At 47.3% G+C, this 18,179-nt stretch overlaps 1 protein-coding gene across 3 annotated transcripts in view; it reads left to right on the top strand.

The window, feature by feature from the left end:
* Positions 1 to 779: 779 nt before the first annotated feature.
* RNF157 (ring finger protein 157) overlaps positions 780 to 18,179 on the top strand; it is a 171,202-nt gene continuing 153,802 nt past the window's right edge. For all 3 annotated transcript variants that reach the window (XM_068263676.1, XM_068263674.1, XM_068263675.1), the window contains exons 1-2: positions 780 to 885; positions 11,385 to 11,537. In XM_068263676.1, coding sequence (XP_068119777.1) covers positions 11,450 to 11,537 — 88 coding nt within the window. In that variant the 5' untranslated portion in view covers positions 780 to 885; positions 11,385 to 11,449. The remainder of the gene's footprint in view (positions 886 to 11,384; positions 11,538 to 18,179) is intronic.

Below are 18,179 nucleotides of genomic sequence, written 5' to 3'. Positions count from 1 at the left end.
TTGTTGCAGTGACTTCCAGGAAGGGATAAAATCCGCTCTCTCTGCACAGTGCACCTGTCCTGCTGCCGTCTCCCTGTACTGATGTATCCGCTCTCTCTGCTCTCCCCCTGATGTGTAATGACACGCAGGCCTCCACCAGGGGGCGCACATGACACTGATCCCCCTGATGTGTAATGACAAGCAGGCCTCCACCAGGGGGCGCACAGTACACAGATCTCCCTGAATCTCCTCCTGATGTGTAATGACACGCAGGCCTCCACCAGGGGGCGCACATGACACAGATCTCCCTGAATCTTCCCCTGATGTGTAATGACACGCAGGCCTCCACCAGGGGGCGCACATGACACAGATCTCCCTGAATCTCCTCCTGATGTGTAATGACACGCAGGCCTCCACCAGGGGGCGCACATGACACTGATCCTCCTGATGTGTAATGACACGCAGGCCTCCACCAGGGGGCGCACATGACACTGATCCTCCTGATGTGTAATGACACGCAGGCCTCCACCAGGGGGCGCACATGACACTGATCTCCCTGATGTGTAATGACACGCAGGCCTCCACCAGGGGGCGCACATGACACTGTCTGATGCCCGATAGCCGCATTCTCAGAGTTACAGCATAAACACCCCGCCCTCCCTCTACCTGCCCCGCCCCATCCCCGCTTATCCTCCTCCGCTTCTCTCCTGAGTCTCCTCCCACCGGTCCCCTCCCCCATAGTGGGCTTTAAACACGTTGTCATGGCGATGAGGTCCCGCCTTCTCCATCAATGGAGGAGATGAGCGGGTGGGCGGGTCTTCCAGTGCTCGGTGACGTCAGGCGTGTGTGCTGCAGCTGCTGCTGCAGGGAGAGATCCGAGCCGGGTACCGCCGCTGCCGTCTCCAGGTATTGGGGGGGGGTCAGTGTGTGCTGGGGTGACATCATCCCCGTGACGTCACACAGGAGGCTGCCCTGCAGGATGGGGGTACCAGCAGTGTCTGTGTCATATCAGGGGGGGGGGGGGGATCCTGTGTCCTCTGCCCTCTGCAATGCTGCAGCAGCACTACTCCGGGGTCAGCCTGTCACTGCTGCATTACATGGTGTGAGTACTTACTCTGATATATATTACATGGTGTGACTGGGACATATTACATGGTGTGACTGCTTACATTATATAGTGTGACTGCTTACCCTGCTGCATTATTACAGGCTTACTCTGCCATATTACATGGCGTGACTGCTTACTGGGCCATATTACATGGCGTGACTGCTTACTGGGCCATATTACATGGTGTGACTGCTTACTGGGCCATATTACATGGTGTGAGTACTTACTCTGCCATATTACATGGTGTGACTGCTTACTCTGATATATATTACATGGTGTGACTGGGACATATTACATGGTGTGACTGCTTACATTATATAGTGTGACTGCTTACCCTGCTGCATTATTACAGGCTTACTCTGCCATATTACATGGCGTGACTGCTTACTGGGCCATATTACATGGCGTGACTGCTTACTGGGCCATATTACATGGTGTGACTGCTTACTGGGCCATATTACATGGTGTGAGTACTTACTCTGCCATATTACATGGTGTGACTGCTTACTCTGATATATATTACATGGTGTGACTGGGACATATTACATGGTGTGACTGCTTACATTATATAGTGTGACTGCTTACCCTGCTGCATTATTACAGGCTTACTCTGCCATATTACATGGCGTGACTGCTTACTGGGCCATATTACATGGCGTGACTGCTTACTGGGCCATATTACATGGTGTGACTGCTTACTGGGCCATATTACATGGTGTGAGTACTTACTCTGCCATATTACATGGTGTGACTGCTTACTCTGATATATATTACATGGTGTGACTGGGACATATTACATGGTGTGACTGCTTACATTATATAGTGTGACTGCTTACCCTGCTGCATTATTACAGGCTTACTCTGCCATATTACATGGCGTGACTGCTTACTGGGCCATATTACATGGCGTGACTGCTTACTGGGCCATATTACATGGTGTGACTGCTTACTGGGCCATATTACATGGTGTGAGTACTTACTCTGCCATATTACATGGTGTGACTGCTTACTCTGATATATATTACATGGTGTGACTGGGACATATTACATGGTGTGACTGCTTACATTATATAGTGTGACTGCTTACCCTGCTGCATTATTACAGGCTTACTCTGCCATATTACATGGCGTGACTGCTTACTGGGCCATATTACATGGCGTGACTGCTTACTGGGCCATATTACATGGTGTGACTGCTTACTGGGCCATATTACATGGTGTGAGTACTTACTCTGCCATATTACATGGTGTGACTGCTTACTCTGATATATATTACATGGTGTGACTGGGACATATTACATGGTGTGACTGCTTACATTATATAGTGTGACTGCTTACCCTGCTGCATTATTACAGGCTTACTCTGCCATATTACATGGCGTGACTGCTTACTGGGCCATATTACATGGCGTGACTGCTTACTGGGCCATATTACATGGTGTGACTGCTTACTGGGCCATATTACATGGTGTGAGTACTTACTCTGCCATATTACATGGTGTGACTGCTTACTCTGATATATATTACATGGTGTGACTGGGACATATTACATGGTGTGACTGCTTACATTATATAGTGTGACTGCTTACCCTGCTGCATTATTACAGGCTTACTCTGCCATATTACATGGCGTGACTGCTTACTGGGCCATATTACATGGCGTGACTGCTTACTGGGCCATATTACATGGTGTGACTGCTTACTGGGCCATATTACATGGTGTGAGTACTTACTCTGCCATATTACATGGTGTGACTGCTTACTCTGATATATATTACATGGTGTGACTGGGACATATTACATGGTGTGACTGCTTACATTATATAGTGTGACTGCTTACCCTGCTGCATTATTACAGGCTTACTCTGCCATATTACATGGCGTGACTGCTTACTGGGCCATATTACATGGCGTGACTGCTTACTGGGCCATATTACATGGTGTGACTGCTTACTGGGCCATATTACATGGTGTGAGTACTTACTCTGCCATATTACATGGTGTGACTGCTTACTCTGATATATATTACATGGTGTGACTGGGACATATTACATGGTGTGACTGCTTACATTATATAGTGTGACTGCTTACCCTGCTGCATTATTACAGGCTTACTCTGCCATATTACATGGCGTGACTGCTTACTGGGCCATATTACATGGCGTGACTGCTTACTGGGCCATATTACATGGTGTGACTGCTTACTGGGCCATATTACATGGTGTGACTGCTTACTGGGCCATATTACATGGTGTGACTGCTTACTGGGCCATATTACATGGCGTGACTGCTTACTGGGCCATATTACATGGTGTGAGTACTTACTCTGCCATATTACATGGTGTGACTGCTTACTCTGATATATATTACATGGTGTGACTGGGACATATTACATGGTGTGACTGCTTACATTATATAGTGTGACTGCTTACCCTGCTGCATTATTACAGGCTTACTCTGCCATATTACATGGCGTGACTGCTTACTGGGCCATATTACATGGCGTGACTGCTTACTGGGCCATATTACATGGTGTGACTGCTTACTGGGCCATATTACATGGTGTGAGTACTTACTCTGCCATATTACATGGTGTGACTGCTTACTCTGATATATATTACATGGTGTGACTGGGACATATTACATGGTGTGACTGCTTACATTATATAGTGTGACTGCTTACCCTGCTGCATTATTACAGGCTTACTCTGCCATATTACATGGCGTGACTGCTTACTGGGCCATATTACATGGCGTGACTGCTTACTGGGCCATATTACATGGTGTGACTGCTTACTGGGCCATATTACATGGTGTGAGTACTTACTCTGCCATATTACATGGTGTGACTGCTTACTCTGATATATATTACATGGTGTGACTGGGACATATTACATGGTGTGACTGCTTACATTATATAGTGTGACTGCTTACCCTGCTGCATTATTACAGGCTTACTCTGCCATATTACATGGCGTGACTGCTTACTGGGCCATATTACATGGCGTGACTGCTTACTGGGCCATATTACATGGTGTGACTGCTTACTGGGCCATATTACATGGTGTGAGTACTTACTCTGCCATATTACATGGTGTGACTGCTTACTCTGATATATATTACATGGTGTGACTGGGACATATTACATGGTGTGACTGCTTACATTATATAGTGTGACTGCTTACCCTGCTGCATTATTACAGGATTACTCTGCCATATTACATGGCGTGACTGCTTACTGGGCCATATTACATGGCGTGACTGCTTACTGGGCCATATTACATGGTGTGACTGCTTACTGGGCCATATTACATGGTGTGACTGCTTACTGGGCCATATTACATGGTGTGACTGCTTACTGGGCCATATTACATGGTGTGACTGCTTACTGGGCCATATTACATGGCGTGAGTACTTACTCTGCCATATTACATGGTGTGACTGCTTACTCTGATATATATTACATGGTGTGACTGGGACATATTACATGGTGTGACTGCTTACATTATATAGTGTGACTGCTTACCCTGCTGCATTATTACAGGCTTACTCTGCCATATTACATGGCGTGACTGCTTACTGGGCCATATTACATGGCGTGACTGCTTACTGGGCCATATTACATGGCGTGACTGCTTACTGGGCCATATTACATGGTGTGACTGCTGATATTATATAGTGTGACTGCTGATATTATATAGTGTGACTGCTGATATTATATAGTGTGACTGCTTACCCTGCTGCATTATTACAGGCTTATCCTGCCATATTACATGGTGTGAGTGCTTACCCTGCCATATTACATGGTGTGACTGCTTACTGGGCCATATTACATGGTGTGACTGCTTACCCTGCCATATTACATGGTGTGAGTGCTTACTGGGCCATATTACATGGCGTGACTGCTTACTGGGCCATATTACATGGCGTGACTGCTTACTGGGCCATATTACATGGTGTGACTGCTGATATTATATAGTGTGACTGCTGATATTATATAGTGTGACTGCTGATATTATATAGTGTGACTGCTTACCCTGCTGCATTATTACAGGCTTATCCTGCCATATTACATGGTGTGAGTGCTTACCCTGCCATATTACATGGTGTGACTGCTTACTGGGCCATATTACATGGTGTGACTGCTTACCCTGCCATATTACATGGTGTGAGTGCTTACTGGGCCATATTACATGGCGTGACTGCTTACTGGGCCATATTACATGGCGTGACTGCTTACTGGGCCATATTACATGGTGTGACTGCTGATATTATATAGTGTGACTGCTGATATTATATAGTGTGACTGCTGATATTATATAGTGTGACTGCTTACCCTGCTGCATTATTACAGGCTTATCCTGCCATATTACATGGTGTGAGTGCTTACCCTGCCATATTACATGGTGTGACTGCTTACTGGGCCATATTACATGGTGTGACTGCTTACCCTGCCATATTACATGGTGTGAGTGCTTACTGGGCCATATTACATGGTGTGGCTGCTTACGCTGCTATATTACATGGTGTGAGTGCTTACCCTGCCATATTACATGGTGTGAGTGCTTACCCTGCCATATTACATGGTGTGACTGCTTATATTATATAGTGTGACTGCTTACCCTGCTGCATTATTACAGGCTTACTCTGCCATATTACATGGCGTGACTGCTTACTGGGCCATATTACATGGTGTGAGTACTTACTCTGCCATATTACATGGTGTGACTGCTTACTCTGATATATATTACATGGTGTGACTGGGACATATTACATGGTGTGACTGCTTACATTATATAGTGTGACTGCTTACCCTGCTGCATTATTACAGGCTTACTCTGCCATATTACATGGCGTGACTGCTTACTGGGCCATATTGCATGGCGTGACTGCTTACTGGGCCATATTACATGGTGTGACTGCTTACTGGGCCATATTACATGGTGTGACTGCTTACTGGGCCATATTACATGGTGTGACTGCTTACTGGGCCATATTACATGGCGTGACTGCTTACTGGGCCATATTACATGGTGTGAGTACTTACTCTGCCATATTACATGGTGTGACTGCTTACTCTGATATATATTACATGGTGTGACTGGGACATATTACATGGTGTGACTGCTTACATTATATAGTGTGACTGCTTACCCTGCTGCATTATTACAGGCTTACTCTGCCATATTACATGGCGTGACTGCTTACTGGGCCATATTACATGGCGTGACTGCTTACTGGGCCATATTACATGGCGTGACTGCTTACTGGGCCATATTACATGGTGTGACTGCTGATATTATATAGTGTGACTGCTGATATTATATAGTGTGACTGCTGATATTATATAGTGTGACTGCTTACCCTGCTGCATTATTACAGGCTTATCCTGCCATATTACATGCTGTGAGTGCTTACCCTGCCATATTACATGGTGTGACTGCTTACTGGGCCATATTACATGGTGTGACTGCTTACCCTGCCATATTACATGGTGTGAGTGCTTACTGGGCCATATTACATGGCGTGACTGCTTACTGGGCCATATTACATGGCGTGACTGCTTACTGGGCCATATTACATGGTGTGACTGCTGATATTATATAGTGTGACTGCTGATATTATATAGTGTGACTGCTGATATTATATAGTGTGACTGCTTACCCTGCTGCATTATTACAGGCTTATCCTGCCATATTACATGGTGTGAGTGCTTACCCTGCCATATTACATGGTGTGACTGCTTACTGGGCCATATTACATGGTGTGACTGCTTACCCTGCCATATTACATGGTGTGAGTGCTTACTGGGCCATATTACATGGCGTGACTGCTTACTGGGCCATATTACATGGCGTGACTGCTTACTGGGCCATATTACATGGTGTGACTGCTGATATTATATAGTGTGACTGCTGATATTATATAGTGTGACTGCTGATATTATATAGTGTGACTGCTTACCCTGCTGCATTATTACAGGCTTATCCTGCCATATTACATGGTGTGAGTGCTTACCCTGCCATATTACATGGTGTGACTGCTTACTGGGCCATATTACATGGTGTGACTGCTTACCCTGCCATATTACATGGTGTGAGTGCTTACTGGGCCATATTACATGGTGTGGCTGCTTACGCTGCTATATTACATGGTGTGAGTGCTTACCCTGCCATATTACATGGTGTGAGTGCTTACCCTGCCATATTACATGGTGTGAGTGCTTACCCTGCCATATTACATGGTGTGACTGCTTACCCTGCCATATTACATGGTGTGACTGCTTACTGGGCCATATTACATGGTGTGACTGCTTACGCTGCTATATTACATGGTGTGACTGCTTACTGGGCCATATTACATGGTGTGACTGCTTACTGGGCCATATTACATGGTGTGACTGCCTACCCTGCCATATTACATGGTGTGACTGCTTACTGGGCCATATTACATGGTGTGAGTGCTTACCCTGCCATATTACATGGTGTGACTGCTTACTGGGCCATATTACATGGTGTGACTGCTTACCCTGCCATATTACATGGTGTGAGTGCTTACTGGGCCATATTACATGGTGTGGCTGCTTACGCTGCTATATTACATGGTGTGAGTGCTTACCCTGCCATATTACATGGTGTGAGTGCTTACCCTGCCATATTACATGGTGTGAGTGCTTACCCTGCCATATTACATGGTGTGACTGCTTACCCTGCCATATTACATGGTGTGACTGCTTACTGGGCCATATTACATGGTGTGACTGCTTACGCTGCTATATTACATGGTGTGACTGCTTACGCTGCTATATTACATGGTGTGACTGCTTACTGGGCCATATTACATGGTGTGACTGCTTACTGGGCCATATTACATGGTGTGACTGCTTACCCTGCCATATTACATGGTGTGACTGCTTACTGGGCCATATTACATGGTGTGACTGCTTACGCTGCTATATTACATGGTGTGACTGCTTACTGGGCCATATTACATGGTGTGACTGCTTACTGGGCCATATTACATGGTGTGACTGCTTACTCTGCTATATTACATGGTGTGACTGCTTACCCTGCCATATTACATGGTGTGAGTGCTTACTCTGCCATATTACATGGTGTGACTGCTTACCCTGCCTTATTACATGCCGTGACTGCTTACCCTGCCATATTACATGGTGTGACTGCTTACCCTGCTATATTACATGGTGTGACTGCTTACTGGGCCATATTACATGGTGTGACTGCTTACTCTGCTGCATTATTACAGGCTTACTCTGCTATATTACATGGTGTGACTGCTTACTGGGCCATATTACATGGTGTGACTGCTTACTGGGCCATATTACATGGTGTGACTGCTTACTCTGCTGCATTATTACAGGCTTACTCTGCTATATTACATGGTGTGACTGCTTACTGGGCCATATTACATGGTGTGACTGCTTACTGGGCCATATTACATGGTGTGACTGCTTACTGGGCCATATTACATGGTGTGACTGCTTACTGGGCCATATTACATGGTGTGACTGCTTACTGGGCCATATTACATGGTGTGACTGCTTACTGGGCCATATTACATGGTGTGAGTACTTACTCTGCCATATTACATGGTGTGACTGCTTACTCTGATATATATTACATGGTGTGACTGGGACATATTACATGGTGTGACTGCTTACATTATATAGTGTGACTGCTTACCCTGCTGCATTATTACAGGCTTACTCTGCTATATTACATAGTGTGACTGCTTATATTATATAGTGTGACTGCTTACTCTGCTATATTACAGGCTTACTCTGCTATATAACATGCTGTGACTGCTTACTGGGCCATATTACATGGTGTGACTGCTTACTGGGCCATATTACATGGTGTGACTGCTTACTGGGCCATATTACATGGTGTGACTGCTTACTGGGCCATATAACATGGTGTGAGTACTTACTCTGCCATATTACATGGTGTGACTGCTTACTCTGATATATATTACATGGTGTGACTGCTTACTCTGATATATATTACATGGTGTGACTGCTTACTCTGATATATATTACATGGTGTGACTGCTTACTGGGCCATATTACATGGTGTCACTGCTTACCCTGCCATATTACATGGTGTGAGTGCTTACTCTGCCATATTACATGGTGTGGCTGCTTACACTGCTATATTACATGGTGTGAGTGCTTACTCTGCCATATTACATGGTGTCACTGCTTTCCCTGCCACATTACATGGTGTCACTGCTTTCCCTGCCATATTACATGGTGTGACTGCTTACCCTGCCATATTACATGGTGTGACTGCTTACTCTGCTATATTACATGGTGTTGCTGCTTACTCTGCTATATTACATGGTGTTGCTGCTTACTCTGCCATATTACATGGTGTGAGTGCTTACCCTGCCATATTACATGGTGTGAGTGCTTACCCTGCCATATTACATGGTGTGGCTGCTTACACTGCTATATTACATGGTGTGAGTGCTTACCCTGCCATATTACATGGTGTGACTGCTTACTGGGCCTTATTACATGGTGTTGCTGCTTACTCTGCTATGTTACATGGTGTTGCTGCTTACTGGGCCATATTACATGGTGTGAGTGCTTACTCTGCCATATTACATGGTGTGACTGCTTACTGGGCCATATTACATGGTGTGACTGCTTACTGGGCCTTATTACATGGTGTTGCTGCTTACTCTGCTATATTACATGGTGTTGCTGCTTACTGGGCCATATTACATGGTGTGAGTGCTTACTGGGCCATATTACATGGTGTGACTGCTTACTGGGCCATATTACATGGTGTGACTGCTTACTGGGCCATATTACATGGTGTGACTGCTTACCCTGCCATATTACATGGTGTGACTGCTTACCCTGCCATATTACATGGTGTGACTGCTTACCCTGCCATATTACATGGTGTGAGTGCTTACCCTGCCATATTACATGGTGTGAGTGCTTACTCTGCCATATTACATGGTGTGAGTGCTTACTCTGCCATATTACATGGTGTGAGTGCTTACCCTGCCATATTACATGGTGTGGCTGCTTACCCTGCCATATTACATGGTGTGGCTGCTTACCCTGCCATATTACATGGTGTGGCTGCTTACCCTGCCATATTACATGGTGTGGCTGCTTACCCTGCCATATTACATGGTGTGACTGCTTACCCTGCCATATTACATGGTGTGACTGCTTACTCTGCTATATTACATGGTGTGACTGCTTACTCTGCCATATTACATGGTGTGACTGCTTACTGGGCCATATTACATGGTGTGACTGCTTACTGGGCCTTATTACATGGTGTTGCTGCTTACTGGGCCATATTACATGGTGTGAGTGCTTACTCTGCCATATTACATGGTGAGGCTGCTTACTCTGCTATATTACATGGTGTGACTGCTTACTCTGCTATATTACATGGTGTGGCTGCTTACGCTGCTATATTACATGGTGTGAGTGTTTACTCTGCCATATTGCTTGGTTTGAGTGCTTACCCTGCCATATTACATGGTGTGACTGCTTACCCTGCCATATTACATGGTGTGACTGCTTACCCTGCCATATTACATGGTGTGAGTGCTTACTCTGCCATATTACATGGTGTGAGTGCTTACTCTGCCATATTACATGGTGTGAGTGCTTACTCTGCCATATTACATGGTGTGGCTGCTTACTCTGCCATATTACATGGTGTGGCTGCTTACTCTGCCATATTACATGGTGTGGCTGCTTACCCTGCCATATTACATGGTGTGACTGCTTACTCTGCCCTATTGCTTGGTTTGAGTGCTTACTGTAATGTCCCTTTTTTACACTATTTCAGAATTTTTAGTGCATTATATAATATATGCTAATTTCCAGTATTTATCTATTTTTGTATAGTAACAGTTTTATGATCTGTATTGACATTTACAGTTGTCTGGTGCAACTTAGAGGTTAACTGACATCTCTTGGGTGGAACTTAGTTCAGTTGGAAATTAGGTGACAAAATAAAGAATTAGTAATAATTATGAGATGATAGTTTTGATTTTGACATTGAGTGAGACTATAACATCCAATAGATTGTATTGCATTAGTATCATTATTTAGCACTAAACAATGTTTTATAGACTGCATTGAACAATTTGCGTTCATAACTGTCTCTCAGAGGGGTCCAGATATGCTTGTAAACTGACCCCAGAGACAAGTAGTATATGTTTTCAGATGTACTTGGTGCACTAAAAGAGTGTCAGAGAGCAAGTGACAGGTGCTAGTGACGTTTCCTGTTTATGTCAGTGATTGACAGGTGAGATGGCTGGTGACCACTAGGGGGCGCTGGATTACCTGTCACCCCGTAGAGGATGGGGGCGCTCACCAGCCGGCAGCACGCAGGAGTCGAAGAGGTGGATATGCCATCAAATTCGATCTACAGATACCCTCCTAAATCAGGTGAGTCCCAGAGAACAGGGGCAGAATGTGTTTTCTACTGTACTACTTTTAGCCTGTGGGAACTTATTAATATTACACAAATGCACAATAACAGAGTAGTATGACGCGTTGCATGTCAGGAGTTCTGTATTCCATATTCTACACATGGCGCACCTAATAAGTTGTATGAAAGCATGGTGTCACACCGGGTGCTAAACTGAAGATTGTGTATCGGAGAATTATACTTGGGTTTATGAAATCTGATAACCTCTCAGCTCAGAAGTACTGGATCTAAAATGGACTGATAACCAGAATATCTCAGATATTGCCCACTGAACAGGGATAGAGAGACCAAATCGCTAATAGTTGGAGATGGTCAGTGAGATTGCAGAAATTCCTGCTTGCATGCAAACTTAATGAAAAGTTTATTCAGTTTGGACTAATCAAAATAGACAGATAGTACATCTATTTGACCTGTAAAAGTGTTAGGTGCCTTGACAGCTTAAAGAGAACCTGTAACAAAAAACAAAAATCCCCTGGGGGGTACTCACCTTGGGAGGGGGAAGCCTGAGGATCCCAATAAGGCTTCCCCCTCCCCTGTAGTTGCAGGCAATGCAGCGCTGGCTCCCCCAAAGACAAGCCTGACAAGGCTTGCTATATTTACCTCCCCTGGCTCCAGCGGGGGCGCTGTTGCAGCTCTTCCCACGGAGATAGGTGGAAATAGTCGATCTCTGTCGGGGCCGCTCTACTACGCAGGCACAGAAGACTTGCAGGAGACTTGCGCCTGCGCAGTAGAGCGGCCCGACAGCGATCGGCTATTTCCGCCTATATCCGAGAGGAGAGCTGATACTGCGCCTGCGCTGGAGCCGGGAAGGTAAATATTTACATCCCCGATGTATAGGGAGCTTTATCTCCGCTGCCGTGGGACTGAGGAGGACCGGGGAAGCCTCAATAGGATCCGGAGGCTTCCCCCACCCGAGATGAGTACCCCCCAGGGGAGGTTTTTTTGTTACAGGTTTTCTTTAAAGGACAACTGAAGCAAGAGAGATATGGAGGCTGACATATTTATTTCCTTATAAGCAATACCAGTTGCCTGGCTGTCCTGCTGATCCTCTGCCTCTAATACTTTCAGCCATAGCCCCTGAACAAGCATGCCACAGATCAGGTGTTTCTGACATTGTCAGATCTGACAGATTAGCCGCATGCTTGTTTCTGGTGCTATTTAGACACTACTGCATCCGAATACATCAGCAGGGCTGCCAGGCAACTTTCCACTTGTGCGGTGCAAATCGCCACGGTAAAAATTTGCATGCGGATGCGAATTTCGCATGCGGGTCTATGCGAATTTTCTTGCGAATTCACATGAAAATTCGCATGGATGACGATGTATGCGAATGTAACCATGGCAGTGCTTTTCCATTGTTTGTGCGAATTCGCATGAAAATTCGCATACCCAAACCTCATGCGAATTTCCTATTAAATACATAGTATGCGATTTGCATAGCGGTATGAGATATGCGAATTCTGATGGCTCTGCCATGCGAATTTTTTCTGCACAGAAAAACGCAAAGGAATCCTGACAAGTGGAAACAGTCCCATTCACTTGTATTGCTATGCGAATTCGCGATAGTGGAAATGGGCCCTAAGGGCCCGTTCAGACTGCAAAACGCGGACGGCCACGCATGCAGAACGCAACGCGTACGAACGCATGCCATCCGTGTTCGTATGCGTTGCGTGGCTGATCCCATCACTGAAAAGTGAATGGGACAGCCGCGCATTTTTTGTAAAATCTGCGTGCAGCATGCGTTCCCGGAGCGCACAGGTCCGGAACGCATGCTGTGTGTACATCAGACATTGCACTCTATGCAATGTCTGATGTCGTGCGTGTCGGCCACCTGCACGCGTTTCCAAAACGCATATGGAAACGCCTGCAGTGTGAACGGGCCCTAAAAAGAAAGTTCAGAAACTGAGGCGGTCGTTAACCCCTTGTCCCTGTAATTGGCCTGAGGAAGTGAGCTGAAACCCACGAAACTCATTGCCTGTGCTAAAAATGTCATTGTCTTATGAGACTGTCGTTATTGAGGTAAGCCACCTCCCCCTTTTTCTTTTTGACTCCATCTCGGGGCGCCTCCTACCCATTATGTGCATTTGTTTGGCCCAGTACAGTTTGTATTAACTCTGCAGGCAAACCAGAATTATGTCCATCTTGTTCACCCTCTATACCAATAGTGAGCTGAAGGTCTATGGACAGAACTGACATGTAAGAGTGTATCAAAACAATATCGTTATGCATTTATATAGCAGACTTTCTACAGCACTTTATATCGCACATAATATGTCACTAACTGGCCCACAAAGTATCCGACAATCTAATATCTCTACCAAAGTCATAGCTAATGCCATAACTACAGTCAGGATAGTTTGAGAGAAGTGGGCTAAAACTGTGACATAACATTCAATCAAATCTGTTTTCCTACTTTTTACTCCCCATACAGTTATTATATTTGCTTTTGTGCACAAGTAATATTGTCTGCCTACAAATCTCCAAAGTACAGTTTATCTGCTATGAAAGCTGACATTGCATTTTATTGCATAGCTGCTGCATTTATATATTCAAATCTATCTAGTGATCACTTCTCAGCTCTTTCTGCTTCTCAGCTCCTGTACAGCTCAGTTTGGGCAGTTTGCTAATGCTTACTAAATGTATCTGACAAAGGAATGTAAACAAAACATAATGTCAGCACCTCTTCTTCAGATGCGTCCAGAAGCTGGCCACTGAAGCAAGGAGCTTTTCACTAAAAACAAAGTGTTGTGTTTAGCTGTTTAACTGCTGCAGTGGTAGATTTTATGCTGTAAATAATCTTTAATAGTAAAGATGGAATGCTGGTTTAGTGATGTGAGAAGAAAATGAAGGGCCCAGAGGTAACCCATGCAAACGCAGGGAAAATATACAAACTCCATGCAGATAGTGTTCTGACCGTGTATTGCACCTGGGACCATACTGCCAGGAGGTGAAAGTGCTGCCCAACTCAATAACTGACAAGGCTTCAGACCTTTTACACAGTACCAGGTATGCCCAGATTCTCAAAAGAATCGCACACCACAACCGTCCCAGAGCCACTGTCACCCAACGCCTGAGCGCGTGCCACTGTCACCCAACGCCTGAGCGCGTGCCACTGTCACCCAACGCCTGAGCGCGTGCCACTGTCACCCAACGCCTGAGCGCGTGCCACTGTCACCCAACGCCTGAGCGCGTGCCACTGTCGCCCAACGCCTGAGCGCGTGCCACTGTCGCCCAACGCCTGAGCGCGTGCCGCTGTCGCCCAACGCCTGAGCGCGTGCCGCTGTCGCCCAACGCCTGAGCGCGTGCCGCTGTCGCCCAACGCCTGAGCGCGTGCCGCTGTCGCCCAACGCCTGAGCGCGTGCCGCTGTCGCCCAACGCCTGAGCGCGTGCCGCTGTCGCCCAACGCCTGAGCGCGTGCCGCTGTCGCCCAACGCCTGAGCGCGTGCCGCTGTCGCCCAACGCCTGAGCGCGTGCCGCTGTCGCCCAACGCCTGAGCGCGTGCCGCTGTCGCCCAACGCCTGAGCGCGTGCCGCTGTCGCCCAACGCCTGAGCGCGTGCCGCTGTCGCCCAACGCCTGAGCGCGTGCCGCTGTCGCCCAACGCCTGAGCGCGTGCCGCTGTCGCCCAACGCCTGAGCGCGTGCCGCTGTCGCCCAACGCCTGAGCGCGTGCCGCTGTCGCCCAACGCCTGAGCGCGTGCCGCTGTCGCCCAACGCCTGAGCGCGTGCCGCTGTCGCCCAACGCCTGAGCGCGTGCCCCTGTCACCCAACGCCTGTGCGTACAACACAATTGCTGCACTAAGCCGCCGCCCACACTAAGCCGCCGCCCAAGGCCCATGCTTACAACCCAGTGTTCTCTCCAGGCTCTTTTAGCCGGGTGCTCCACCCGGCTAGTTTTGGTGAGCACCCAGTTGTTATCAGCTCACCTCCTCCTATGCTGTAGACAGAGAAGCTCTGGCCCTGTATTCTCCCCTTTCACCCACCCGGCGACCTTTTCATGCCACCCAACTGGAAAAAGAACACTGCAACCTTTGGTTAGTGTATAGGAATTTGGGCAGATCGACTGTTGAATAAGCAGTTGCTGCCTGCTAAGGGCCTGAGCCCACTGATGCGGTTGTGTCCGCCTTTCAGTTACACCTCAGGCCTCGTTCACACTATACGCACTGCCATACGCATTTTTTCAGCGCATATAGTGTGAGACGCACACAAACGGTAAAAGTGCACGGGCAGCCCTTCTACCATTCCCATCATATGCGCTGCACAGCAGTATGATGCACTATCGCACTACAGCATGCAGTTTTCCAGAATCGCAGCGCAGATCCCTTCACTGTAGTGAGTAGGATCAGCAGCGCAGATGCCGCGTGATCATACGCGTTGCATTCCGATTGCACAGCCATCTCCGCTAAATTATCTGAACGAGGCCTTAATGTTAGAGATGCTGAAAAGTGGACACAGCTGCGTTAGTGGGCTCAGGCTCTGAGGCCCCATTCACACTACAGCGTTTTGCCGCAATTTCGGCAAAACGCTCAAACGCTAGCGCTTTTTAAAAGCACTAGCGTAATAAAACCCTATGGGCTCGTTCTTACTTGAGCGATTTACGCTAACCTCCGCAAATCGCCCCAAATGGGCAAAAACTTGAAACGCAAACACGTCACCTGCACCATTTTCAGGCGATTTTTCAGGGATCGCATTTCAGTGCTATAGAAGCGCTAAACGCGATCATGGCAAAATCGCTGCAGTGTTCAGTGAAATTGCGGAACAATCACTCCTGCAAAACGCCGGCAAAAATCGCCAGCAATTTGTAAGTGTGAATGGGGCCTTACTGTGAAATGTAGCTGTCATCTAGCCTCAATGACAACTGTCTCTTAGACCTATAAATACATGATCATTGCTTGTTCAACAGAGATGATGGAATAATACCAGCTTGCATGCAGCTTAGAACTGGGCCAGCCAAACACACTTCGTTTTTTTTATCCTAATTGGCCCAATTCCTAGTTGCATACAATTTGTATGCAAGCTTGAATTATTTGCATCTCATAGACCATATCTAGTGTTCAGTGAACTCCTTTCATATTGTTCCATGTTGCTGAGACTTGTCACTGTCACCTGCTGTTTAGCTATCACCTCTTGTTTTATTTGTCACTTTAAAACATATCTGTGACTGTAATGAGATTTATTATTATAAAACGGACTATTGTTTTTGATACAATCAAGCATTTGGATCCTCTTCATATATTGCAGTTAAAGAGACTCTGAAGTCTCCAAAAATGTTTTTACTTTAAAAACCTTTTTAACATAATTGCCCCTCAGTTACTTACCTTAGGAGAGGGAAGGCTCTTGGCCCGATAGAGCTTTTCCGCTTCTCTCACGGTGCCTTTGTTCCTGCGCTGGCTCCCCCATTAGTAGTATTCAAATACTGCCCTGTGCCGCCGCGGGAGGCTTCAGAAATCTTTGGTAGCCCAATTGCTCTTGTAGACAGGCGGCTCTGTGCTGCGGCTGCACAAGCAGGCTCTCACACATGCTCAGTAGGGATAGAAAGGCGGCTCTGTGCTGCGGCTGCACAAGCAGGCTCTCTCTCACTCACGCATGCTCAGTATGGATAGAAAGGCGGCTCTGTGCTGCGGCTGTACAAGCAGGCTCTCTCACGCATGCTCAGTAGGGATAGAAAGGCGGCTCTGTATTGCGGCTGCACAAGCAGGCTCTCTCTCACTCACGCATGCTCAGTATGGATAGAAAGGCAGCTCTGTGCTGCGGCTGCACAAGCAGGCTCTCTCACGCATGCTCAGTACGGATAGAAAGGCGGCTGCACAAGCAGGCTCTCTCGCGCGCTCACGCATGCTCAGTACGGATAGAAAGGCGGCTCTGTGCTGCGGCTGCACAAGCAGGCTCTCTCACGCGCTCACACATGCTCAGTACGGATAGAAAGGCGGCTCTGTGCTGCGGCTGCACAAGCAGGCTCTCTCGCACGCTCACGCATGCTCAGTACGGATAGAAAGGCGGCTCTGTGCTGCGGCTGCACATGCAGGCTCTCTCTCGCACGCTCACGCATGCTCAGTACGGATAGAAAGGCGGCTCTGTGCTGCGGCTGCACAAGCAGGCTCTCTCGCGTGCTCACGCATGCTCAGTATGGATAGAAAGGCGGCTCTGTGCTGCGGCTGCACAAGCAGGCTCTCTCGTGCGCTCACGCATGCTCAGTACGGATAGAAAGGCGGCTCTGTGCTGCGGCTGCACAAGCAGGCTCTCTCTCGCACGCTCACGCATGCTCAGTATGGATAGTAAGGCGGCTCTGAGCTGTGGCTGCACAAGCAGGCTCTCTCGCATGCTCACGCATGCTCAGTACGGATAGAAAGGCGGCTCTGTGCTGCGGCTGCACAAGCAGGCTCTCTCGCACGCTCACGCATGCTCAGTATGGATAGAAAGGCGGCTCTGTACTGCGGCTGCACAAGCAGGCTCTCTCACGCATGCTCAGTACGGATAGTAAGGCGGCTCTGAGCTGTGGCTGCACAAGCAGGCTCTCTCGCATGCTCACGCATGCTCAGTAGGGATAGAAAGGCGGCTCTATGCTGCGGCTGCACAAGCAGGCTCTCTCTCGCGCTCACGCA

The sequence above is a fragment of the Hyperolius riggenbachi genome, chromosome 12 (genome assembly GCF_040937935.1).
Source record: "Hyperolius riggenbachi isolate aHypRig1 chromosome 12, aHypRig1.pri, whole genome shotgun sequence".
NCBI lineage: Eukaryota > Metazoa > Chordata > Amphibia > Anura > Hyperoliidae > Hyperolius > Hyperolius riggenbachi.
Note: the sequence above shows the minus strand (reverse complement) of the source record. Positions and strands in the feature narration are given on the sequence as shown.